Here is a 25973-nt window from a genome sequence, read left to right on the forward strand (position 1 = left end):
TATCATGTTTTTTCTAAGTGCCTTCCTTGTTTCTTGAATCATAGACATTTCAGAGACCTATCATCCTCTGAAACTTTCATCTAAATAGGGCAAATCTTCCCTTTATTTCCAAATTACTTTGATTGTTAGCATGTAATGGGCTATTTTCCTATAGGTTATTTAAAACAACTTTCAAATAACTCCATTATTTCAAATAAGAAATATCACTATACTATGGTAAAGGTACAGCTAGGATATGGAGTAACTTAGTTATCATGCTGATACAATGAGCAAACCATATATTACTAAAATTTAGGTTAAAATTGTGTTTTAAAGTTACACTACAGGTAACATTTCAGATTCAGGTTCTGTTCCTATGTATATGTCAGTAATTGTTGCCTGATTAACAACTATAGTTATTAATATTAATGAGATTATTATGAAGCAGTGACCATTTTAAATACTGAATAACTAATTCTGCTGTGTTCATGTAAAGGATAATTGCATCAATTTTCGCTGGACCTAACTTTTAAGTTTCAATTCCTGACCTGTGGCACTTCTGGTTTTAAAAGCCTTCCTTGTCTGGATTTAATCAAACAAATAATACAAAGCAGCTGTTTACCCCATGATTAGAGTTAAACTTTAAACTGGGTCTAACTTAAAACCTAATCCTAACAATTACACAGTTTTAAAATCTAAACGGTCTAACCATTCTTTCCTCAAACCTTACTGATTAAAGAGAGGATATTTTAATGACTGGGTATTTCTATGCCTACAAACCTACTTTGGCCAAAACTATTTTTGCTTTAACTTCATTTATTTCAGCTGAGTTATTTCAGTGGTGAATTTGTCCTTTTGTGGCCCAGTTGGAGGAACTCTTCTCCTTGTTCCTGTGTCCAGTTTATGTAGAGATAGATTGTGCCTTTTAGGAACTGCCCTGAATATATGAGTGCATTGCCAGGATGGGATGTGTCAGGCTGTGAACTGTGTTATGTCGTGACATGATGTTACAATGTGATGACATTTCACCTGCTCAAAGACATTTTAGGACTGAACCAACATGCAGGATATACGACAGTCCCATTAAAATCAGTCCAGTCTGCTGATAACTAGGACAGATGGCTACTGTCAAAGGCACAGCACCAAGTTTGAGGCATCAGCAACCATAACACCAGGCTCCAATCCAGCTAGAGAGAGAAAGCAGAGGCTGATTAGTCAGATCTTGAGTCATACACCTCTTCTCTGATATAACCCGACCTGATATAACACGAATTCGGATATAATGCAGTAAAGCAGAGCTCCAGGGGGTGGAGATGCACCCTCCGGCAGATCAAAGCAAGTTCGATATAATGGAGTTTCACCTATAACGCGATAAGATTTTTTGGCTCCCAGGGACAGCGTTCTATCAGGATAGAGGTGTATTTGATCTGCTAGTGACATAAGAGCTGTTTGTAAGATGGCTACTGTTGAAATGGTGTATTTACAGGTAAGTATCATTTTTCTTCAACAAGCAGGAATTAAGAAATCCAAAGATTATTTTTAATGTTGCCTGATCCCTTAAAATCTTAAACCCATATCATTGATATGCCAGCAAACAAAACCCCACACAAACATGCATCACATTCAGTAAACACAATGCACAGGGATCTAGATGTGCAAATGTTGGGTAATTGGATATGGAACCTTTAATTTCTGTGACAATGGTTTGACTCCAGACCAGGAGGGCAGTGACAGTAAACTATTACCATGTAAAGGCTGTCTTGTAAGGATGAGCCCAGTAAGGCAGATGCATTATATTTGGAAGTTATCTTTGTAACTTGTCTTAAAATGGAAACTATGATTAACATTTAAAAGGTCTCAAAAATTGGGAGTATTGTGGCTAGGCCCATTGTGAGACTGAAAGGCCTGTCTTGCCCCATATGGAAAATTCTACGGAATGGCCCAGGAATTAAATGTATGGAGTACTATAAAAATTAATAAAGTTTTTTTATTATGTATCATTTGTGATTTGTGTTCTCATAGCAGCTAGGATCCCTAGTTATGAAATAAACCCTCATTGTGTTAGGCGCTGTATAAATACAGAATATATATAATAAAACACAAGGTGATTTCTTTTAAGTCGTTTTTTAATCATTCTTAGAATTCTATAGGAGGACCATAATTCCCTATTGTATCATATATCATGGTGCAAAAAAACACATAGAAAGTAAATCACTTCCTGTTAAATTCCGTAACACTTTTGCATGTTCTGCACATTACTTGTGATTTTGAATACTCTGCTCACACTGGCTGCAGAGAGATTACTTTTATTTGTCCCAGTGTTTTCCATCAGACTTTTTTTTTAAGGGTAGAGAGGAGAGGGTTTGAAATAGATAAGCTAACGTCTCTTTACAAAGACCACCTCTTGGATTTCTATTCTGGCAGTGTGGTTTTGATTGGCGTAGCAGAGGTGAAAAGCAGAATCACTTTGCTGAAACACTTTTAAATCATGCAAACTGTTTTCTTCATTTCAGCAGTGATTTCACAGCACAGTCCTTCAGGTCTGAAAGACCAAAACAGTATTATAGATTAGGTTTAATTTTTTGCCTCTTCAGGATTTCAATTTTTTAACTTTTTCATCTTCAGATTACAGTATAGATCTCTAGTCTACAGGCAGAACTCACATACAGGTTAAGAGATTTTACATTGAAAAAGTGGCAGACAGACAATGTCGTTGGTAATGAAGAAGTATAAACCATGAGTATGTGTTAGAAGATAATTACATGGATCTGAGAGCTCTTGTTGGAGAACTCTGTCAACTGGATCATTGTTTTCATCAAATCCATTTTATAAGACTTTTTATGTCTTCTAATGAGCTGTGGAAATTAGTGATGCGAACAAGGCAATGCTAATGTAAAGATTCCTCTAGTGGGGAATGACAGAAATAGAAAGGAGTTTAGGATCTGACACGTGCATGGATATAAATTCCTTTCCCTCAGTGTCAAGGCTGGCAGATGAACTTCCCTATTAACTTGACTTTATTAGCCACAACCAAATAGTGGACCTGACTGTAAAGCACTGCCTGAACTAAGTTTCCTCCACTCCCAAAAGGACTTTCAGGTGCTTAGAATTTCTCAGAAATGGTCCAGAGTTGTCTTTTGTAAACTTTTATTTCATTATCTTGACTTGGCATTTGGCTAAGCCTCCTACTACAGTCCTTGACAATATGCAGTTCAAGCCAGTATACAGCATTCAGGCCATTTTTTTTTTTTTACTGAATGTTTACCAGAAATAATGCTAAAAGCGAATGGTTTTTCTAAAGTGTTGGGTTATACAATTTATAATTTTTCCGTGCCTCTCTTATTCACAAAGTGCCAACAGAGAAAATTCTCTGCATATCCTAGAGAATGAAGTTAACATTGTAAACAGCAGACCCAGGAACTTGTGGTATTTGCTTTAATATTTAGTAGACTGGTTAATTTTTTTACTTTTCCTAGTGAGTACATATATTCTATTTTAATTAAAGACTAAGGGCCTGATTCTCCACTCTATTTCATTGACGTTATGACTGTGAAATTCCATTTGCCTCTATGCGATTACACCATTATGATAGAATGGAGGATCAAGTCCCAGATTTTTAAATGTATTTTTGTATGTATTTGTGCATAAATGTGTGTATTTTATTTATTTGTAATGAACATATGCACAGAAATGCGTTGTTGCCAATGTTCACAATATTTACTGGTTTTTTAAAGCCCAAGCTCCTGGAAGTCATGTTATTACCTGAGACTCTCAGATTTTACTTTAAAGAAAATTTAAGTTATTAGCTCTCTTGGTTGCATATAAAAGCTTGAAAATGTGAACTTGAGAAGCTCAAAAAAATTAAAAGAACCCCAATTTTTTAAAAAGTTGAATTTAATACACTCCATGATTTTTTGGGAGTCTGACTCATGATTTTGAATGCTTGGGTTTTGCAATACTGCATGTGTACAGTACTGTAGCTTTTGTGTTGTTAAGTTAAGTTCACAAAAAATGGTGTGTGAACTTTGGAAAATCTGGCCTGAAATATTTAACTTTAAGAAAGAAAATGTAAAGGAAATACACTACTTCCTTCTACATGAATAAAACACTTTATAATATGCATACAATTTTAATAAATCTATAATCATAAGGTAGCAAATTTAGATCACCTAATGACCCTATCTTATTGTCCTTACTCAAGCAAAACTCTCATTGGATTCTGTTGGTGTTTGCCTGATTAAGCAATAAAATAATCAAATAGTGCACATCTTTAAATATACACAACATAGTCTTCTAAGTTTGTTACTGTCTGCAAATATATTTTCACAGCACAAAACATATCAAGAAGCAGGGGTTGAACTGAAGAGAAACTGGTGTTGGTACTCTTCCAACTTCTGCGTACAAAATAACGTACACCCTTGCTAGTCACCAAAATGAGATGCTGTTCACGGTACGTTGTGGAAATGTCAAAATATGACCATGCATGATCTCTGGGCTCTTTCAGCTTGAGTCCCTCTTGGAATTGCTTGATTATGCCCGTTGGATCTGCTACAGTCCTTAAGCTTGGCTTCTTGATTTGGGGCAGAAAATGAGGGGTGATAATGTCTCAAAGGCTACCCACACATGATACCAAAATGAATATTCACTCATAGTAAATTGCACAGATTTGTGATATTTTTGGTTTTTTGCATGAGGAATGAAGTAGTTAACTATCAGAACATTTAAATTATCACTAGGCATCTGAATTAACACTTCCCTATGATGACTGGGCCCTTTCACATCTTAGAGCTATTGTTCCAGGCTCAGGAAAACATTTCTGCATCAATTACATTTTTGAGGTTTTCTTCACAACCACAACAGCTAGAGAGACTTGCTTTGTTTAAAAAAAAAAAAAAGAAAGCTGAGATTCTGGACAACAAGATAGTACATTAAGAGAGGTGCCCTCATGCCAAACTGCCTCCATCAGAGCCCTATCAAGAAAACACTCCACTCTGATTCACATAAAGTGATCCATTGACAAGATATTCTTATTTTTTCCCTTTTCTTTAAGATTTTTAATAGCAATGGGCCCAAATAAACCTCTGGAATGGAATATGGGAAAATTTAGAACCAAATTTAGAGCTGAACTTTGTGACTCAGGCACACTGTTGTTGTTTAAAGAAATGTCAGTAGGGAAAAATAGGATTGCAAACCTCCTCCTCCTCCAACCACTCAGATAGCAGTAACAGTCAAACAAATGCACAAAAGAAAGGAGTTAGAGGCAAAGCTAGCGTGTCTAAACCTAGACCATTTTAAACCCATTCTGTTATTTGTACTGCACTTTGAAAGTGTAAAATGTTATTGAACTGTTTAACATTAATTACTTTGTTCCTAACTGTTGCCACATCTCCTTACACTGAAGAATCGTAGGGTCTCTCTTCACTGCACAGATATCTCAGGCTCTTACTCAGCTGTTGTCCCTAACATCCCTCCTGTCCACATACAAAACCTCTTCAGCTGAGTGTAGTGGTGCTTTCAATCTGGGCTAGCTGGCCTGTCTGAGAGCTGCAGGCTAGAACTCAGATATTGCCATCACTCAGGCTGGTTATCCACCCAATCTGAAGTAAGGACACAAGCTCAATCACTCCAGTGCCTTCCCACATTTCCCCCTGTGTGCCCAGAAGGACGGACAAGTTCCCCCACAATTCACTGAGAGAGAACCACAGAGTGGCTCAGCTTACTGCAGCACAAAGAACCGTAGGCAGAAGTTCTAGCAACACACGTAGATGAGCACAGCACCAGTAAGAACCTAGTAACTCGGCTAGGGCTTAGCAGTGTGGCTGCTCCCACCCAGGCTAGGCTAACCTGAGTGCTCAGGACCAGGCGCCAATCACTGAAGTTAACTGCGTTGAAGAAATATTCTTATCTATTATGGAGCTTGTTGTCAAGACGTACACACACACAGAAGACCTATAGGAAAGCATTGATTTGCTCTTAAATTCTCTAAATATGTAGAGTAACTTTTATAGACACATATTAAATTCTATAGTACTCCCCCTTAAAGTGGGGGGTTTGAAGTGAAACCCCGTTTGGGCTGAATGCATCCTGACACAGGCTGCTTCCTGGAGATGAAAAGTTCATCCTTATATCTACTGAATAGAGATTCCCAGGACAAGCAGAAGTTAAAAAGTTGCATTTGCTAAGCAGGAGACTCTTGTTGCCCCACCAATTAATACAGCAGGAAAGACATTACCTGCTGACCTATGATGGAAAAGGAGCAGGGAGGTCACAGGTGCAGGGCAGAAAGGCCTCTTCCCCAGACAGTTGGGAGGGGAAATTTACCTGTGTTTTGGATAGAGGTGTGTGCGGGTATTACAGCTGTGAAGGTAGCACCTGGCCTAAGATTGTTAGCACAATTATTGTCCTGTTTTTAGCCTGTTCTCTTAAAGGCCTAACAAATATCCTTCCCTGGTAAATGTGTATAGGAAGAAGACTTTTCTTTTCAGTCAGAAAATAGAATGTCAGAGAGTTTTTCAATTGACTTCACTGCGCTTTGGATCAGTCCTTTGAAATAGGCTTGACCGGGCTGTACCATGGAGTTTTCTTGCAAAATCTTCAGTTAATTGTGTTGTGCTAAGAGCTGAAAAATCTACATAACATATGGTGCAAATATTTAAAAAGATGGAGAACCAGATATGGAAATATTTGTACTGACGTGGGAATGATGGTTGGAATTTTTCCCTTTAGCAACATATTTTCCATGCTGTATCTCATAAAATCCATTCACTGTGAACCCAGTTGTGCACTTTCTGTATAAAGGGCTTTTAAAATAATTTAAAAACAAACTGTGAATGGCATCAACTCAAGATTTTTCCTCTCTGTGTCTATTTGCTGTAAAGGAAAAGAAGGCAGAAGTTTATATCTTGGCATGAAGCAGCTGCCACTTCAAAGCCCCATGGTAAGAGTGTATGGAATTGGGGCCAGAAACCATTTTTAGCCTGATTAGATCAGGATTAAGCCCAGAGAAAAATTCAAAACTAAATCAGAATCAGCTGGGGCTCATCTTGGAAAGACCAAAACAAAAAATTGGCAGGTAGCTAGGCTCTCAGATTATTTTTTAAATGGAAGAATGGGGATTTTAAGACCGCTTGAGGCTTATGGTTACTGAATGACACGAAGCATTCTTTTTGCAATAAATAAATAAAGTTGATTCTTCACCTTTCCATGAAAAGTAAGTTCTATGTTGAATTGGGCTACTGCAAAAAATACAGTAGTCAGTGGAATCCCTTGCACAAGTAGGGTTTACTGGGGTGAATGGGGATTGCAGAATTAGGCTTACACAAAATGTTATTTTCACACACTGTCTTACAAAACCCAACCTTTCCTGTCTAAGGATGAAGCTTTGGCCTCATTGAAATCAGTAAAAATTTTGCCATTGACTTCAGCTTGGCCAGGATTTCACCCTAAGATTTTTGAACTTGCTGGCAAAGGGCCTCTGGGAACTGAGTTTGTATCACGTTAAGATTTCTTAACAGGCAAGCACATTGTGCTTATGGAATTGGTTGCATTTCATAACATGAATATGGGGTACAATGCTGTCTAGTTTACTAGAGCTCCAAACTGAGTTTGTTTCTATAAAACCACAAGGATCATAATATCAAGTAAAAGGCAACTGTGCTATAAAGATCTCACCTCTGAGGCCAGTTTTTATTAGACTTACATGAATATTGTTAACATGGTCAGTTAGACTAGCAAACAACACTGATTTAGTTGTACTGCGTGAGTATATAAAACATGCTATATTAAAATTCTGTATATTGCCATATCTGTTTCACATTAATATTGTTTTTAATTGAATTTGATATAGAAGAATTATTGTGGTTTGCATTACAGCTTCCAGAAAATGTGCTAAGTGGCTTACAGTACAGATAGAAAGCCCTGGTATCTTGTCCCCAAAAACAGTATAATTTAAAGCCCTGAACCTGGAAAGAGATTCAGTGATGTGGACCCCTGTGCCCACTTGGGGTCCTTTAGATTTCAACAGGACTCCACCTAAGTGTAAAGGTCTACAATGGCAGATCCCTGTGCAAGACTGGGGCTTTAGTATCAGGCATGGGGTGGGGATAAAAAACAGTACAGAAGGGATCTAAGGGAGAACAAAGGTAACAGCAGTAAGATCTGGTGGTCACTTAGCTAGTCACGTGCACATCCTGGTGGTTAAGTTTAAAAGCATTTGCAAAGATAGTGTTTCATATTATGACCTTTCTGAATGAGGAGAAGGTAGTAGCTTGGAAAATCAGAAAAGGGAGACATTTCAAACATGGGAGACAGCATGACTAAAGATACAGAAATGCTTGTGGCAGGATCAGCTGAATGGTTCACTGAGGCTGGTGGTGATAGTGGAGCAGGTGGGGATAGTTATGTTGGGTCTACAAGGTGAATTTAAGAAATTTAAGCTGAATGTAGTGAAGGAGAAAGAGCCAGCAGAATTGTTGAAAGGTGTGAGCGGGGACAACATGGTTAAATCAACAGGCAAGAAATAAAGGTTATAGTGGATCACAAACTGAATGAGAGTCAACAATGTGATGTAGTTGTGAAAAAGGCTAATATTCTAGAGGATTTCATTTAAGATACTGGCGATAATTGTCCTAATCTGTTTGGTATTGGTGAGGCCTCAGCTGGAGTACTGTGTCCAGTTCTAGGCATCACACTTTAGGAAGGATGTGGACAAACTGGAGAGAGTCCAGAGGAAAGCAACAAAAATGATAAAAGGGTGAGAAAACCTGACCTATGAGGAGAGGTTAAAAAAAATGGGCATGCTTAATCTTAAGAAGAAGACTTAATGTTATCAGATTTCCCCTCACTCTTCAAGTATGTTAAGAGCTGTTATAAAGAGAACAGTGATCGACTGTTCTCCATGTCTGGAGACAAAAAGCAATGGGCTTAATCTACCACAAGAAAGATTCAGGATCAATATTAGGAAAAACTTTCTAACTATACGGGTAATTAAGTGCTGGAATAGGCTTCTAAGAGAGGTTGTGAAATTACCCTCACTGGAGGTTTTTAAGAATAAGTTGAACAAATACCTGTCAAGTATAGGTTAGATTTACTTGATCCTGCTTCAGCTCAGGGTGCTGGGCTTGATGACCTCTTGACATCCCTGCCAGCCCTACATTTTAATGGTTCTATAATTTTAGCCACTGCATTTTTAATGTACTGAGTATCAGGGAAGCCTTATTGTAATCAAGACAATCAAGACAGGAAATGCTCAGGCATGGATGAGACTTCTAGTTGTGTCCATATTCCCTTGGTGTATTGTAAGCAGCATCCATCGCATAGCCTATAGTTTAGCCTGTCTAACACATTCCATTACAAGACCACTATTTTTGGTTATTTATAATCTTAAGCTGTTTTGGGCTCAAATTTTCCATGCTTGGTATCTGACTCAGTCCAAGTTGGGGGGGGGGGGGGCTTTTTGTTTTTGTTTTAAATTTCACCCAAAAACAATTTAGCCATTTCTGAGAATGAGATTAGGGAAATATATATATTATTTTGCCCACATTAAAAAAAAAATCTTACAACTATCCATTGAGAATTTCTAGCATCTTTTTGATTTGGAGTATGAACTTGAAATTTGGTGTGTTGGGGGGTGAAGGCGGGGAGCGGTCACTCTGATGTCAGGAATGTTTATTATCCCATTAAAAACTAGCCAAATTTGGCCAAATTATAAGCCTCTGAAAATTGAAGTTCGCATATGCTTGAAATTTGGCAGATACATTCACCATAGAGTCTGTCTACATTGAGCATGCTCCATCCTCTCACAATAAGAACGGCCATACTGGGTGAGATCAAAGGTCCATCTAGCCCTGTATCCAGTCTTCCAACAGTAGCCCATACCAGGTGCCCAGAAGGAATGAACAGAACAGGTAATCATCAAGTGATCCATCCCCTGTTGCCCATTCCCAGCTTCTGGCAAACAGAGGCTAGGGACACCATCCCTGGCCATCCTGGCTAATAGTCATTGATAGACCTATCTTCCATAAACTTATCTAGTTCTTTTTTTAACCCTGTTATAGTCTTGGCCTTCACAACATCCTCTGGCAAGGAGTTCCACAGATTGACTGACTGTGCATTGTGTGAAGAAATACTTCCTTTAATTGTTTGCTTTAAACCTGCTGCCTATTAAATGCTTGTGTGCCAGTTGAAGTGGATTTGTGCCATCCCCACAGAGCAACTGAGCTACACTAGCAGCCAGGCAGCATGGAAGAGGAGGAAGAAACCTGATTAGCATACAGAGGGGTGAGAGAAGTGGGGGGCAGGCAGGAGCAAGAGCTGAGAAATAGGGAGCAGGAGCATGAGGGAGGGAAATAGCATAGGGGAGGATAGAAGCAGCGTGTAGGGGGGCAGGGATCAGGAGTGGAAAGACACATGCAGGAGGATGGATGTAAGGGGGATCAGAAGAGGGAAAATGAGTAGAGGGGAGTAGGAGTCAGCTGAATGAACCAGGGGGGAGGGAGACAGGAGTGAGAACTAGGGTAGGAAGTAGAATAGGAGCAGGGGGGGCCAGGGGCAGAAGCTAGTGAGGGGGCAAAATGGTTTATAACCATTAGACCATGCCTGCCTTCCACAATCTTGACTCAGACCGAGGAGATTTTTATCCTGATATTTCTCTGCTACCAGCAAATAGCAAAACCAACTGGGAAAGTGCATTTCATCCTGCCGCTTCTAGTGCCTGGGCCACATAGACAACAGCCTGATACCTCTGTCAGTAACTCCCTTAGCTCTAATGGTGGAAGTCTGTGAATGCATCTAAAGATTCCGACCCTGCTGATGAACCATGTGCGTGTCAACAGAGTTCCACATGACAGAGTTTCTGTTTTTTTCAGTTTGCATATTTAAACTTAGGAAGTTACATTCAAAAATGTCTCTGAAAATCAGTGGATTCTTTTGACAGTTCTGGCCTTGTTCTCTCTTCCCCATTTTACAGATGAGGACAATCATACCATCTGACCTCACAGGGGTGTTGTGAAGGTAACGTCATTAATATTTGTGAAGCGCTCAGATTCTGTGGTGAGATCACCATAGAAATGCCCAGGAGGAAATTAATTTTCAAAGCAGTGTTTGAATGGTGTGCAGTAAACAAGGCTTGGGGCCACACATTGAATAGTAAGGATTAAAAGAAAAAGAAACAACAACCACTTGTTCAGTGAGCACCATTCATCCCAGGCCCTGAATGAGACAGAGATCTTATGGAAAAAAATAGCATGTGATCATGTAATGAAAGGTTTTGTCATAGTGCATAGGCACAAGGGGACTGAATTAAGGCACAGGCACCCTTAGTTCTGGCATTTCCTAACTTTTGAGTGCTTGATTTCTGCGTTCTTAACAGTCTTCTAACATAGTTTTTTTGGATTTAATTATTGTCGTAAGTGAATGAATCCCAGCAGAAGTGCATTTACTTTTTGAAAATATTGGATTGTGAAATGCAGTGTAATGTGTAATCTAATATCTGTGATATGCCATAAATTATTATTAAGATTCAGCCTTATTTGATGCTGCTGTCTCTTCATATTAAGATAACATAAGTAGACATAATATACCTCTTACACAAGAGAGAGAATTTTGGTCAGATGTATTTGTTATGCAACCTTTTTCTTCATAGGAACTAAATTCATAGCAAATAGTAACGTGATTTCTAATGTTCTTTCCAAGAATCAAATAAATTGAGAAAATTATATTATCATGCTGGGCTAACAGATTATAATTTCTTTAAAGTAATTTTTAAAACACTATCAGCTAATACTAGGAATGATGAAGGATGAAGACCATAGCCTCCTTATGCATGAATTTCCCAGTCTGTAAAATGGGGATAAATATATTTAAAGGGTGCTGTGAAGCTTACATAATCATAGACTCATAGAACTGGAAGGGATTTTGAGAGGTCATCTAGTCCAGTCCCCTGCACTCAAGGCAGGACTAAGTATTATTTAGACCATCCCTGATAGGTGTTTGTCCAACCTGCTCTTAAAAATCCCCAATGATGGAGAGTCCACAACCTCCCTAGGCAATTTATTCCAGTGTTTAACCACTCTGACAGTTAGGAACTTTTTCCTAATGACCAGCCTAAACCTCCCTTGCTGCAATTTAAGCCCATTGCTGCTTGTCCTATCCTCAGAGGTTAAGAACAATTTTTCTCCCTCCTCTTTGTAACAACTTTTTATGTACTTGAAAACTGTTGTCATGTCCCCTCTCAGTCTTCTCTTCTCTAAATGAAACAAACCCATTTTTTTTCAATCTTCCCTCATAGGTCATGTTTTCTAGATCTTTAATCATTTTTGTTGCTCTTCTCTGGATTTTCTTCAATTTGTCCACATCTTTCCTGAAATGTGGTGCCCAGAACTGGACACAATACTCCAGTTGAGGCCTAATCAGTGCAGAGTAGAGCGGAAGAATTACTTCTTGTGTCTTGCTTACGATACTCCTCCTAATACATCTCAGAATGATGTTTGCTTTTTTTGCAGCAGCGTTACACTGTTGACTCTTATTTAGCTTGTGATCCACTATGACCCCCAGATCCCTTTCCGCAGTACTCCTACCTAGGCAGTAATTTCTCATTTTATATGTGTGCAACTGATTGTTCCTTCCTAAGTGGAGTACTTTACATTTGTCCTTATTGAATTTCATCCTATTTACTTCAGACTATTTCTCCAGTTTGTCCAGATCATTTTGAATTTTAATCCTATCCTCCAAAGCACTTGCAACCCCTCCCAGCTTGCTATCCTCTGTAAACTTTATAAGTGCACTCTCTATGCCATTATCTAAATAATTAATGAAGATATTGAACAGAACCACACCCAGGACCAATCCCTGCAGGATCCCACTCATTATGCCCTTCCAGCATGACTGTGAACCACTGGTAACTGCTCTCTGGGAATGATTTTCCAACCAGTTATGTACCCACCTTATAGTAGCTCCATCTAGGTTGTATTTCTCTGTTTTTGTTTGTGAGACGGTCGTGTGAGACAGTATCAAAAGCCTTACTAAAGTGAAGATATACCACATCTACCACTTCTGTCCTATCTATAAGGCTTGTTACACTGCCAAAGAAAGCTATCAGGTTGGTTTGACATGATTTGTTCTTGACAAATCCATGCTGACTGTTATTTATCACCTTATCATCTTCTAGGTAGTATGTGTAGTAATGGTAGTACAGTGCTTTGAAAGTGTAAAGAGTTGCATCCTAATATGAAAGGAAGTGTTTCATGGTTCTTTTTATTTTTCATTTAAAATAATTTTTAATTCAAGTGTTACCCAGTAGCACTGGAAAAACATCATCATGAGAACTGGAGAGTAAAACCAGATTATGGGTCTAATCCAGTGCCTATTGAAGTCAGTGGAAAGAATGCTATTGATTTCAGTGGAGATTGGATCAGGCCTTGTAAGCAGAAAAGGATACTGATCAGTCCACTTTCACTGTCCAGGGCAAGTGAAATGCAAAAAGGAAGCAGTAAACATAAATGGTAAGAACTAAGTGAATTAGATTTTGAAAACTGCAAGAATTTTATTTTAATCTAAATTGTTATTAGTAAAACAAGTAAGCAGTTTTTTACCTACCTACGTTATTGTCCCTGGAACCTATGTGATAGATCAGGGGTCGGCAACCTTTCAGAAGTGGTGTGCCGAGTCTTCATTTATTCACTCTAATTTAAGGTTTCGCATGCCGGTAATACATCTTAATGTTTTTAGAAGGTCTCTTTCTATAAGTCTATGATATAGAACTGAACTATTGTTGTATGTAAAGTAAATAAGGTTTTTAAAATGTTTAAGAAACTTAATTTAAAATTAAATTAAAATGCAGAGCCCCCTGGACCAGTGGCCAGGACCCAAGCAGCGAGTGCCACTGAAAATCAGCTTGCGTGCTGCCTTTGGCACACGTGCCATAGGTTGCTTAACCCTGTGATAGAATGATACATTCAGTGCAGTACTATCATCATAAATAAACCTGATGGTTTATGATGGTTAAGACCCCAATCTTTCAACAGTATGTGCACAGGTGGGCCTTTATTTCTTTGTCATGTCCCATTGACTTTAATGGTACTTTCCAGAGGCATAAGTGTCCACCAACACACATCTCTTTGCAAGAACTGGACATTAGTCTGTATGTTTTTCATGGCCATGATTTTTGTGAATTTCAAAAGAACCTAAGTTCTGTTTTCAAAAGTAACTTGGACTCCTATATGCCTAAGTCCCATTGACTTTCAGTGAGACCTAGGATTTGAAAAGGTATTTAGTCACCTAAAGATTCAGATAGGTGTCTAGTGGGATTTTCCAAAGTGACTAGGCACCTAATTAATTTGATTTCAATTGCAGTAGGTGCCCAAGTGCTCTTGAAAATCCCAGTAGATGCTATCTGCTTCTTTAGGTGCTTAAATACCTTTGAAAATCTGGCTGTAAGTGCCTGGCACTTTTAAAAATTAAATTGAGGCATATACGTCAGTTCGGTGCTTTTGAAAATTTCACTCCTGGTCTCTTTCACCTTGCACTGTCTGCTGTTACCAAGATGTTTCCATCAATTTTTACCCTATGCTCTATTTTGGTGTGCGTTTTGTTTGTGTGCGTATGTTGCTATCTTTATATGTTTTTAAATTACTACAAAGCTATTTATTTTTAATGAAAAATAAACTTAATTAAAATGTGTGCCTTGATTTTTTCCCCCAACCTAAAAACATGATGTTGCATTTTTTTTTGCTGTGACAACCAGCCCAAATGATTATTTTGTTTCTGTTTCTAACAGGCCATATTAACTTCTTTTAAAGCTGTTTTTTCCATACAGTTAGGGCATCGCACAGGTTATGCTAAGCAACATTATTACTGAGGATATTGGTTACTGTCTGACTAATAAAATAAAGAATATTTCCCAGTGTGTGCGATCTGAAAAAATAGCCTTCTTCTCCAGCAAAATCAAGGAGTGTGCAGAGTGTTTTTTTGTTTGTTTATTTTGTTTTAATTTTACATTCAGTACCAGAATGGATGTATTCTTAACTGTGCTTTCTTTTTTTCTAAGTGTTGGAAAGGAAGATTTCCACAAGACAAAGTAGAGAAGAGCTGATAAGAAAGGGTGTTCTGAAGGAAATGCCTGAGCAAGGTAATGACATATAACTTAAAATTTAGATCTTAAACTCTAAGCATGAACATTATTATGTTGTTCCATTTTATAATGAATATCTGCTATCCAGCTGTAAAAAGGGAGATTTGGCAAAACACTGGCAGCAAGTGGGAAGAGACAGTTTGACCAAGTGGATAGGGCACCAAACTTGGAGTCTGAAGACCTGGAGTTTGTTCCTGGTTCTGCTGCTGACTTGCTGTGTATTCTTGGACAAGTTGTGTAACCTTTCTGTGGTCTCTGAATACTTAACACTTTTGTAAAGCAGATTGAGATCTGCAGATGAAAAGTGCCAAGTATTTACTGTTATTTTTTGGAATCAGTGATTCAGAAGATATTTTGAATTGAGCAGTTCTTTCCAAAACAGCTGGAGGGTGATATGGCGATTATGGATGAGAAAGCTAAAGGCTTTGGGGCCCTGCCACTTACCAGTTGGGGTATGTCTACACTGCACTTAAAAACTCATGGCTGGCCCATGCCAGCTGACTCAGACTAAGGGGCTGTTTAATTGTGATATAGACATTAGAGCTCAGGCTGGAGCACAGGCTCTAGGACTGTGCGAGGTGTGGGGAGGGGTTCCACAGCTCAGAGTGCAGCCCAAGCCCAAATGTCTACAGGGCAATTAAAAAGCCTCTTAGCCTGAGCCCTGTGAGTCCAAATCAGCTGACACAAGCCAGACACGGGTATCTAATTGCAGAGTAGAAATACCCTGTGTGTCACAAGTGTAAACCAAAGCAAGCAACTCAACAGCTGGTGTTTCCAATATTGAGAGGTAGCAGGTGTAGGATCTCACACACGCCACCACCATCACACATGCTACATTCAAATAACAGAGGCATAAAGAGCTTTGAGGAAAACTCCCTTTGTTTAAAAACACAAGTTTAGTAAATGGTAAACATAGCAAAATGTATTATGTAAAGAATGTATAAAGCATTGTTACCTAAGTCCAATTATACCTAGAGTGACTAGATGTCCTGATTCTATAGGGACAGTGTCGATATTTGGGGATTTTTTTAATATGGGCTCCTATTACCCCCCACACCCTGTCCTGATTTTTCATGCTTGCTATCTGGTCACCCTAATTATACCTGAAGGTTTTCATCAGTATGCACATCTCTCTTTAAAATGGTGTTTGTTTCTGCTATTCATAGTGGTAGTGTTTGTACGATTCTTGATTTAATTAAAAAAAAGTCTAGATCTAATTAAATCTTAGTCTAATATAATTTAAGTAACTGCAATGTTTTTCCATCTCCTAAAATGAATCCATTTGTCATGAAGACTAAAAAGACAACAGTAAAAGGAACTGACTAAGAATCTAGTGGAATATAGAAGTCTTAGAGGACAGTTTCTGATAACATTTCTAAAAATAGATTTCCACTAAAAAAAAGAAAAGTTTTACTCTGACTGACCCAAGGAATCAGGGTAGTGAATGTTAGATGTGAAGTCAGGGATAGCTTAATATTTATACGCCCTGCAGCTTCATATACATTCATATTTAGAAACGGGGTTATTTTTGTACCTGCTAGTGCTGAGGTGTGTCTTTTGACACCATTGCAGTGTGTGTGTGTGTGTGTGTGTGTGTGTGTGTGTGTGTGTGTGTATCAGCATGACACTGAGCACATCTGGGTTTTAAGCTTGTTTTTGCTACTGTCTTGCTCTGTGGCTTAGGGCAAGGAATTTAATTGCTCTGTGCATCAGTTTACTCATCTGTAAAACTGATTTTTTTAAAATACATCTTTTGTGGTGCTGTGAGGCTTAGTTGATTGATGTTTGTAAATTGCATTTTGGTGGGAAAGGGCAGTAACTGCAATGTTTTAATTTCTATCTTTGATTAGAAGCAGATTTAAAATAAATAAGCTAAAAATAGACATACAAAGGAAGTTATTTCTTTAGCCTTCCTTCCCCCTACCCCAGAGTACTCGTATTCTGTTGTAATGCACATTAAATTCTCATTCAGATTGGGTCAGTACAAAAAGAGAAAAGGATGGAAAGGTGAAATATTTTCTCCGTTGTTTAAGAAGGGGCTTCTGTCCATTTCTATGCTTCCTAGAACGCTTCTTGCTTTACATGTGATAAGCATGTATGTTTTAGAGAGCAATCTAAAAGAAGACAGGGTAGACGCTTGATGCTCTGAGAAAGAAGGCATACAAAGACAGGAGAGTAAAAGTTGGAAGGAAGGGAATGGTTAAGCAGGATGGAGAAGAGAAAGGGATGAGCACAGAGATGTAGACAGGTTAAAGGAATTGCCAAGTCTTGAAGGTGAGAATGAGAAGTCTGAACCAGATGTGGAAGGTGGTGGTGGTGAGTGAGAGGCATGATAAGGGCAATCAGTGAGGGAGATAATTTTGGTGAGGGCATTTTATGTAGCTTAAAGAGTGAGGGGGGAAGTGGTGAGGCCAGCGAGGACAAGTTTATAGCAGTGAAGGCAGCAGGTGAACAGCCTGTGGGGGAAGGTATTTAACTTTGGAGATGGAGAGGAAAGGATGGGTTTTTGTGACAGTCTCAGTGTAAGAGGGACTGAAGGTGAGACAGAGGAGTCACCTATGACAGCATGGTGAAAAAGAAGATTGTGGAATTATCGGCAGTAATGAACAAGGAAGGGAGAAGAATTTAAGAAAGTGGAGTTCTATTTTTACCAAGTTGAGTGGGAGCTAGTGTCTCGATAGCCAGAGTGATAGAATCAGAGTCATAAGACTGAGCAATGGGAGAGATCAAGGATAAAGACCAAGATTTGAGATTCATATGGATGGTAAGAAAAGCTATGTAAGAGGATGAAATAAAGGGACGGCAGGGTAGGCTAAGAACCGAATGCCACAAGACTCCAGCAGAGCAGGGGGAGGAAAGGGAGCTATTGAAAAAGTCAACAAAACAGCATTTGGAGACAGAAGAAGAGAACTGAGATAGAAAAGTAATAGAGTCTTAGTAGGGAGAGAATTCATTAGGAGGGGAAAGGCAGCAGACACCTGAGAAGAAAGGTAAAAGAGAAGGTCTCAGAAATGACCAGAAAGAATATTGTTGATGATCTTAGTAAGGACAGAAGTGGAGGAGTGGAAATGAGATTGTAGTTAGTCAAGAACAGCATAAGTAGATAACATCCTCCAGGTGTTTAGAGGCAAAGAATGAGGCACAAGATGCACTGGAGGGAGGATGTGTGTGTTAAGGGAAGGTTCTTAAGAGGATTGAGGAAACCATAGTTAAATATTAGTAAGTAAAGATAATCTGTTGTAAGAGCTAGGTCAAAATTTGGTCTGCATGATCTTTATTACTTGTCTGATGCATGTCTTAGAATTCATCTTGTCTCTCAAGGTTCAGTTTGAAGGGCTGGAAGTTGGATGATAATAATCTGTGTTACTTGTTAATGTGATCTGGAAGTCACAAACTCAGTGAATGGGGAGCTTTATAACATACTATTACAGAGTCACTTAGAGTAGAACTTCGTCAAAATGTTTTGTACGTAAAATAAATTAATGTGAAATTGTGCTTTTCTTTCGTGGAAACGTAAAACCTGAAAAATCACTGAGTTGACAACAAATGGAGAACTTGCTCTTGAGCAGGCTGTAAAATTGGATAACTGCTTTTTAATCTTCATTTTAGTTGGTGATGTAACAGTAAATTTTGAAACCTCAAATGGGCACACCATAACTATCAGTGAAGAAACCATCCAGGAAGAAAATGTAGTAAAGACCACAGAAGACAATGGCTCCTTATCTGCCAAAGCGTCAGCTGTCGAAGGGAAAAAAGAAGATAAAAAAGGTAAACAAATCCTTCTTATTCTCACAAACCTTCATGGGTCATAAAGGGGGAAGTGATCTGAGCACAGAAGTGGAAGCCAGAAAGGTCTGATTTCTAATCCCTGACTCCAGTGCTGAGTCCATTTCTGGCTTCAGGCAAGTCTTTATTTCAGATTCTCCTTCTGTAAAATGGGGATAATAATACATAGTGTAAGAGTGCATCCTTGCCTCATGGGTACCCCCTCATTGCTGGTCACAGCATTGCACAGAGCCCTTGTCTCCTGCACCTCTATAAAGCTTTTCCTCAAACCTGAAACTGTCTAACTCCCCCGCAGGGCATTCTTGGCTTGGCCTTTTGGTCAAGTCACATAAAAGTTTGAAACCTTTCTAGGGAAGCATGAGTAGGTTCAAACAAGTCTTCAAACTAATGGCCCTTCCATCCCTCTCACTAGTTCCCCTGTTATATCCTGTCTGTTAAGCCCTAACCCAGGGCTTCTCCCCTGACTAGAGAGACCTCTCATAACTGAGCTCCCTCAGGCTACTTATAAGGCCTAGTGTTGCCTTCTGTAGGCAGGAGGTAATTAGTTAATCACTTTCCCCAGATGCAGAGCATGACTAATTGGGGTTCTTCCCCTTGCCTTGTAGCTGATGGTGGTTAAGCCCCATTATACATAGTCATTAGCCTTTTGGGATTATTGAAAAAATTAGTTCATGTGTACAATTTTCAAAAGTGCCTAAAGTGATTTATGAGTTTATGTCTTGGTGTCAAAAGTAACTTGGGAAGCTAAGTCCCATTGACTTTCAATGCATCTCAGCCACCTAAGTGTCTAAGTCACTTCTGAAAATTGAACTTAGGCTCCTATGTCACTTATATGCTTTTGCAAATTTGATCCCATGTCTGTAAGGTGCTTTGTAGAAGGCAATGTATACATGCTAAACATTATTATTTGGCCAAATCCTGAAGTCAGTTTAGCTTATACTGTCTTCACTCGAACTTCTATTGACTTGGTTAGGAGTTTGATGGAATAAGAAAGAGTGAACACTGAGTGAGGATCACAGGATTTGTCCTGTAATTGTTGTTTCTTTTCTAACATACTTAGTACTGCACGCTGCTATTACATTGTCAGGAAAATTACTCTTGAATTACAACTTGTTTATTTTTTGCTGAAAAGTATCAGGAATGCAAAGGGTTAGGATCTCTTTATTTCTGGTTGTTTGATTTAACAGCCTTTCCAAAATAATTCTTGTAGGCTTTTCTAGTGAGAAGTGCTCCTTGGAAGGTTGAGTGTGTCAGTTCAGCTGATCACTCAAAAAGTTTGGATCTTTCTCCAAATTGTGCAGACCTTTTGGAGCTGCAAAATGTGGCTGGATATCTAAGAACTGGCTTTCTTATGAGATTTCCAGTACTTGCTGCCTTCAGTTGAGCCAGAAAAACAAGAAGACCAGCCTTTCTCATGGTATTTTGGCACATCCAGCTTCTGGTCCCAGCCAGGACTAGAAATGCATAGATTCAGCAAGTGGAAAATAATGGGAAGGGAAAACTTGGCAAAAAAGATTTCAGGTTGATTTTGGGGCTGAATATTATGTCAATTATTATTTTATCCTTTCCTACTCCGGGGTTTCCCGTGGAACATTTAAGAGAAAAAAAAACATTTTTTTTAATTGTGCTTTGATCCTACATGGCTGATCCTGCAGAATTTAGAATTCTAGTTAAAATGGAAGGTTCAACGTCCGCATATGTTTGGTACCTTCTATACATACTGTGACTGCTTTGTAGAGAGCCACTTCAAACCCTTGCCACAAAAGCTATCTAAGAATAGAGGAATAAGTAATTATGATACCTCTTCTCTCCAATTCCTCTGAGAAATTGAAATGCATTGGGAAGGAGATGTAATAATAACAAAAAAAGTGGGATTTTGATCTTCTAGCTTCAATAAAGTTTTAGTAATATTACATAGGGGATATGAAGCACTTTGAATTTGAATAGTACAATGGACATATTAGAAGGCCAATCCTGCAAGAAGTGGTGAACGCACTGAGCAAAAGCAGTCTATAAGCCCATTGCACTTCACTGGAGTTACTCTTGACTTACACGACTTAAGTGAGAGGACAATTGGGCCTATTGAGTTCAGTAGGAATTTAAGGCACATGATGTGCTCGTGGCCTTAGAAAGAGGCTGTGTCAGAACTGGAATTGCAATGCAGGAGTTCCTGGCTCACTGTCCTATGCCCAGGTCATGGAACATGCCGCTCTCTCTGATCACAACTCTCACTCTGTCATAAGAATCAAGATATGAGAGAGTCAGAGTTAGCTAGAAAATTCAGGGGTAACGTGTTCAGGAAGTACAATCCCAAGGCAGATGCTTTCTTAAGCATTTTAGAGGTACTGTACTTGTGAATAAATCTTAAAGGAGAGTTTTTGCCCACTTGACATGCATCTGAGGACTGGAGGCAGGATTAATTCCTTTCATTTAGTATCAGGGCATGCTGCAGTAATCAGTATTGACAGACCAAAGTGTTTTAAAAAAATCATGAGATTAAAAATATGTGGAGGGTTCTTTCTACCCGTCTTCTGGATTTTGAGTCTGTGAAGTTCATGTTTTCAAGTTTTCCCCACAACCAGGGGGGCTAGGAACTTTAAATAAAATAAAATAAAAAGTGAGATTCTTACATGACTCCAGGATCTGGGGCTTTTAAGAAAAACAACAAATATCACAACACTCTCAGTAAAATTGCAAGAGTTGGCAACACTGTGGAAAATGGAATATGTTAGGAGTTAAAGGAAGAACCATCTCATAGTGATCTGTAGAGTTAGAGAAACAGAGGCAAACAATAGACTGAAACATACAATGTAAAATGAGTTAAGCAAAAGTGTATGAAACCAAAAAAAAAACCCTTCCAAGCTGTCTTGTGTGCTGCCAAACAATTCTATAAACTGTAAACCCATCTGCTGCTTGTCAGTTACAGATGCTTCTCACATTTTGTAAAAAAAAATTCCCTTTGGCAGCTTAATAATGTAACTGTTGCTATTTGAAATAATGATGTGGTGTCAGTCATCCAAGTGGCATGTTTAAAAGGAAATTCCTCCCTGGCATAAAGAAAATGAGGAGCTGCTGACAGTTTTTACATACAACAGGTAATTGATTATTGAGCCTTTGCAGATGAGAAACCTGGATCTTGTTATAGATCATTTATTTACTCTGTGAACTCCAATGTTTTTTAAAAGGAAAATGACCCAGTGTCTTTCAAGGAAAATTAAGAGCTTAATTATGGCTGTCCTGTGTAGGTACACTAGAGTGGAGAAGAGGGAATAGAGAGCTTCTAAGTACCTCCCTGCTCCAGTTCACCCACACAGAAGGCAGATGTAATTGGGTCGCTGGAGCTATGGAAGTTCTAGGCAGGAAGATTGCCAGCCTGGCTCCAGATTGGGCAACAGTGTGGAGGAGGGATATAGCCATGGACTTGTGCTTTCCCCTCCCCTTCATGTGCATGGTCCCACCCACGGACAGGGAGCAGCACTAGGGAGAGCACAGGCTACACTTGCTGTAGAAAAAGTAACTGCTAAGGATGATCCTGCCTTTCCTTCTCCAAGCACCCGAGGCAGTGTGCTTACTCCTCACTACACAGCATAATGCCTCCGGTGCCCCTGGCAGGATTGCTCTTTCTTCTCCATCTCTGGCTCACTAGCTTAGTTTAGAACCTTAAGCATACAGTTCGGTTTAGTTTAGAAAACTGATGCAACCTGTTTTTATCCCAGCTAGTTAATTTCACACTTCATGGTTATCTTGGTCTTGAAGAAATATTTGGCTGAATACCCAGGAGCAAGATAGTGATGGGAACAGGAGCTGAGAAGTTTAATTTTGCAGCCTGGTAGCCAGACGTGATTATTAGTGCTGTGAAAAACGATAGTAACGTGGGAACCCAGGGCTGTGTTCTGGATGCTGAGAGACTGAGCACAAGCTTCTGAAATGTTCCTAAGCATTTATAGTAGATCAGCTGAACAATGCTGTGTGTTCTGGCGGATTTCTGCATGTCCCCCACTGCAGGAAATTTGCATGTTTGATTTCCGGCTGGATTTCACAACATCTGTGGGTCTTTTAACACCGGAGAATTCTATTCCAAGCTCTAAATTTTAATTCATTGTGATGCAGCTTCTTACCCCTTCTGTTTGTCCACCGATCTCTTATCTCCCTTTAACTTAGTCTTTTATTTGAGCATGTAAGCCAGTCGGCTAACTCTCTGGCCCATGCATGAAAAAACACTCTCCAACCCCAGAATTTCAGTTCTGTTTTCTTCAGGACTTTGGTTTCTTCAAAATAAAACTATTTAACGCAAGTTCAGCATATCAACCACATCCTTTCCCCCTCGTCCAGAGACTTCTGCAGCGACCTATCTACCCTTTGGGATTCCAGACTTGCGGAGCCTGAGTGAAGGCAATCCTCTCTGCTTCCTTCTCGGTCATAACTTGCTCCCTGCAGAATTACACTCTGCAAACCATTCCACCGAGAGGCACATGTAAACTAGCTTCTCTCCCCTAACCGAAAGACTCCTGCAGATTCCTTCCACGAGGCCTCTTGCACACTGTGCTGCCGATACAAGTGGTGACAAAGAGTTAGAGGTCCACAAGTGGCTACCCCCATGTTCTTAATTAACCATGCCCATGCTCTGTACACAAGCAGTCATAGGGAAAAATCCCTCTTCTTCTCACAGCAGTTTTGTTTTTGCAGTAAGCTGTGATAACCATATGCTGTTTGCAACACTAATTTTCCTTAGCATCACCCACTGAGTTACACTTCTCTTCCTGGAGGGGATGACTTTGCTGTTGATGTGAATTAGATGCCTGAGTTGCAGCTCTATCTGTTCTCTCTTCCTGAGCCTGCTGTGTTGTTGTTTCCTTGTGGTGCTCCTCTAGCATTAGAAATAATACTACTAGTACAGTATGAGATAATGCTGTGATAGATTGAGAAAAACATTGGTCTTTCATTATTAAATATCCCTAGCAATTAACAACAAGTTAACAGTAAATTTATGAATATGCAGGGAGTTGTTTCTAAACATTATGGCCAGAATTTTCAGAAGGGTTCGACAGCTACCATTGGGACCCTGGTTTAAAAAAACTTCAGTTAACACTTACCACTAAAAAATAGTCAAATTTTCAAAAGAGCTCAGCATATTTGGGTATCACGTCCTTTTGAAAATCAGGCCACAGTGTCACAGTACGAGCTGCTGGATGGTGAACATTTTGTAAACCTAGACATCATTTAGGTGTCTGCACAGCAGGAGCAGAGCTTTCTCTGGCTGTAGTTGTGGGTGCTCAGCATCTAAATATAAATGCAATATTGATTGAAGCTCTGAATGAGGCATTAACATTTGCTTTGTTTTTGTTCGTCTTTAAAAGGGTAATTGATGGGTGGATTGCCTTGGTCCAAGTGATTGCTCACTGTCCGAATCTGTTCCAAGATGATAGTGACTAAAAATTACTCCTATCTGATGGCTGTTTCAGGTCATTTTATAAAATGAACGGGAGTACTTGTGGCACCTTAAAGACTAACACATTTATTTGAGCATAAGCTTTCGTGGGCTACGAAAGCTTATGCTCAAATAAATGTGTTAGTCTCTAAGGTGCCACAAGTATTCCTGTTCTTTTTGCGGGTACAGACTAACACGGCTGCTACTCTGAAACCTGTCTTTATAAAAGGAGTTGGTCATCTTGGTCCAGTTCCTAGTGGACAGATATCCAAATCAGAAAACAGCACATCCTGGCTGGTGCTGGTATACCATGGAGATGGGTATGGAGAAACAGATAGATAGAGTTGGCTCTGATGGTTATTGCTGTTGTCAGTCTCAGCTGAGGTGTCAAAGAATGAATAGTCATGAAGATTAAGGGACAATGTACAAGCAGAATCACACCGGGGGACTCATTTAAGAACAAAGGAACAGCCATACTGGGTCAGTGCAAAGGGCCGGGGACTCATTTAAGAACAAAGGAACAGCCATACTGGGTCAGTGCAAAGGGCCGTCTAGCCCAGCATCCTGTCTTCTGACAGCGGCCAATGCCAGGTGCCCCAGAGGGAATGAACAGAACAGAATCATCAAGTGATCCATCCACTGTTGCCCATTCCCAGCTTCTGCCCATCATGAAACAAGCTCAGAAACAGTTTCCTTACCTTGTAAAATGTATTTTTTAAGCTTTCCTCCCACTTTTTTTTTAGTAATTTATGTTATAACACAGTAGTGAACTGTATTGGCTATTTATTTATTTATTTGTTTATTTATTTATTTTTGTCTCTGCTGCTGTCTGTGCACTTCCAGTTCCAAATGAGGTGTGTGGTTGACTGGTTAGTTCCTAACTCTGGTGTTCGTAACTGAAGTTCTACTGTATGCAAAAGAGATGTGACATGGTCAAAGTGATGGACTAGAGAAATGATCCTTGCAGCAGCATTCTGAATAGATATGATTGGGGCAAGATTGCACTCATCAAGACCAGAGAAAAGGATGCTGCAGGAACTGAGATGTGAGACAATGAGATTTCTAGTTGTGTGGCTGGATAGCAAAGGCCATATCTAAGAGATGGTGTCCAAAATGAATCTACAAGGCTTAGCTATAGCCTCGCTGTGTGGGTGAAGATAATATCCAGGTTACAGACCTGAGTGACTGGTTGCCTGTACGTGTATGTGCCTGTCAGTGTAGTGGCAATTTGAGAAGAAGGGGTACCATCCTTCTGTCCTGTATATTAGGTTTTGTCTGGCCACAGCTCACTGGAAACCTCCCTATGCTGATCCCACCTCATTTTGGCTAACCAGTTTTTCCTATCAATCGTAAGATAAACACCACAAAAGCTGACCAGTGACTGTGGTATTAAAGACCAATCTGTTTGTCTGCTTCCTGAAGACAGCATGGAGTTAATGGAAGATATTTTTTAATTGATTTAAGTTCTGCACCCTTAGTCCAGAGCTGGCGGAAGAGAAATTAATGATTTTCTTAAATGGCAGACTTCAGAAAGGGGTCCAGTTGGGAGTTTCACTGAAGCAGCCATAGGATTGAAATCTCTCGTCTGATTTTTCTCTCCCACTGACAGCATCCACTGCTTCTGTCATAATCTTGCCTTTTAAAAATAGGTGG

General features: G+C 39.4%; 1 protein-coding gene across 2 annotated transcripts in view; it reads left to right on the forward strand.

The window, feature by feature from the left end:
- PHACTR2 (phosphatase and actin regulator 2) overlaps nt 1–25973 on the forward strand; it is a 206906-nt gene that overhangs the window by 136839 nt on the left and 44094 nt on the right. For both annotated transcript variants that reach the window (XM_030556475.1, XM_030556477.1), the window contains exons 3-4: nt 15023–15103; nt 18716–18874. In XM_030556475.1, the coding sequence (XP_030412335.1) occupies nt 15023–15103; nt 18716–18874 (240 nt within the window). The remainder of the gene's footprint in view (nt 1–15022; nt 15104–18715; nt 18875–25973) is intronic.

The sequence above is a fragment of the Gopherus evgoodei genome, chromosome 3 (genome assembly GCF_007399415.2).
Source record: "Gopherus evgoodei ecotype Sinaloan lineage chromosome 3, rGopEvg1_v1.p, whole genome shotgun sequence".
Classification (NCBI taxonomy): domain Eukaryota; kingdom Metazoa; phylum Chordata; order Testudines; family Testudinidae; genus Gopherus; species Gopherus evgoodei.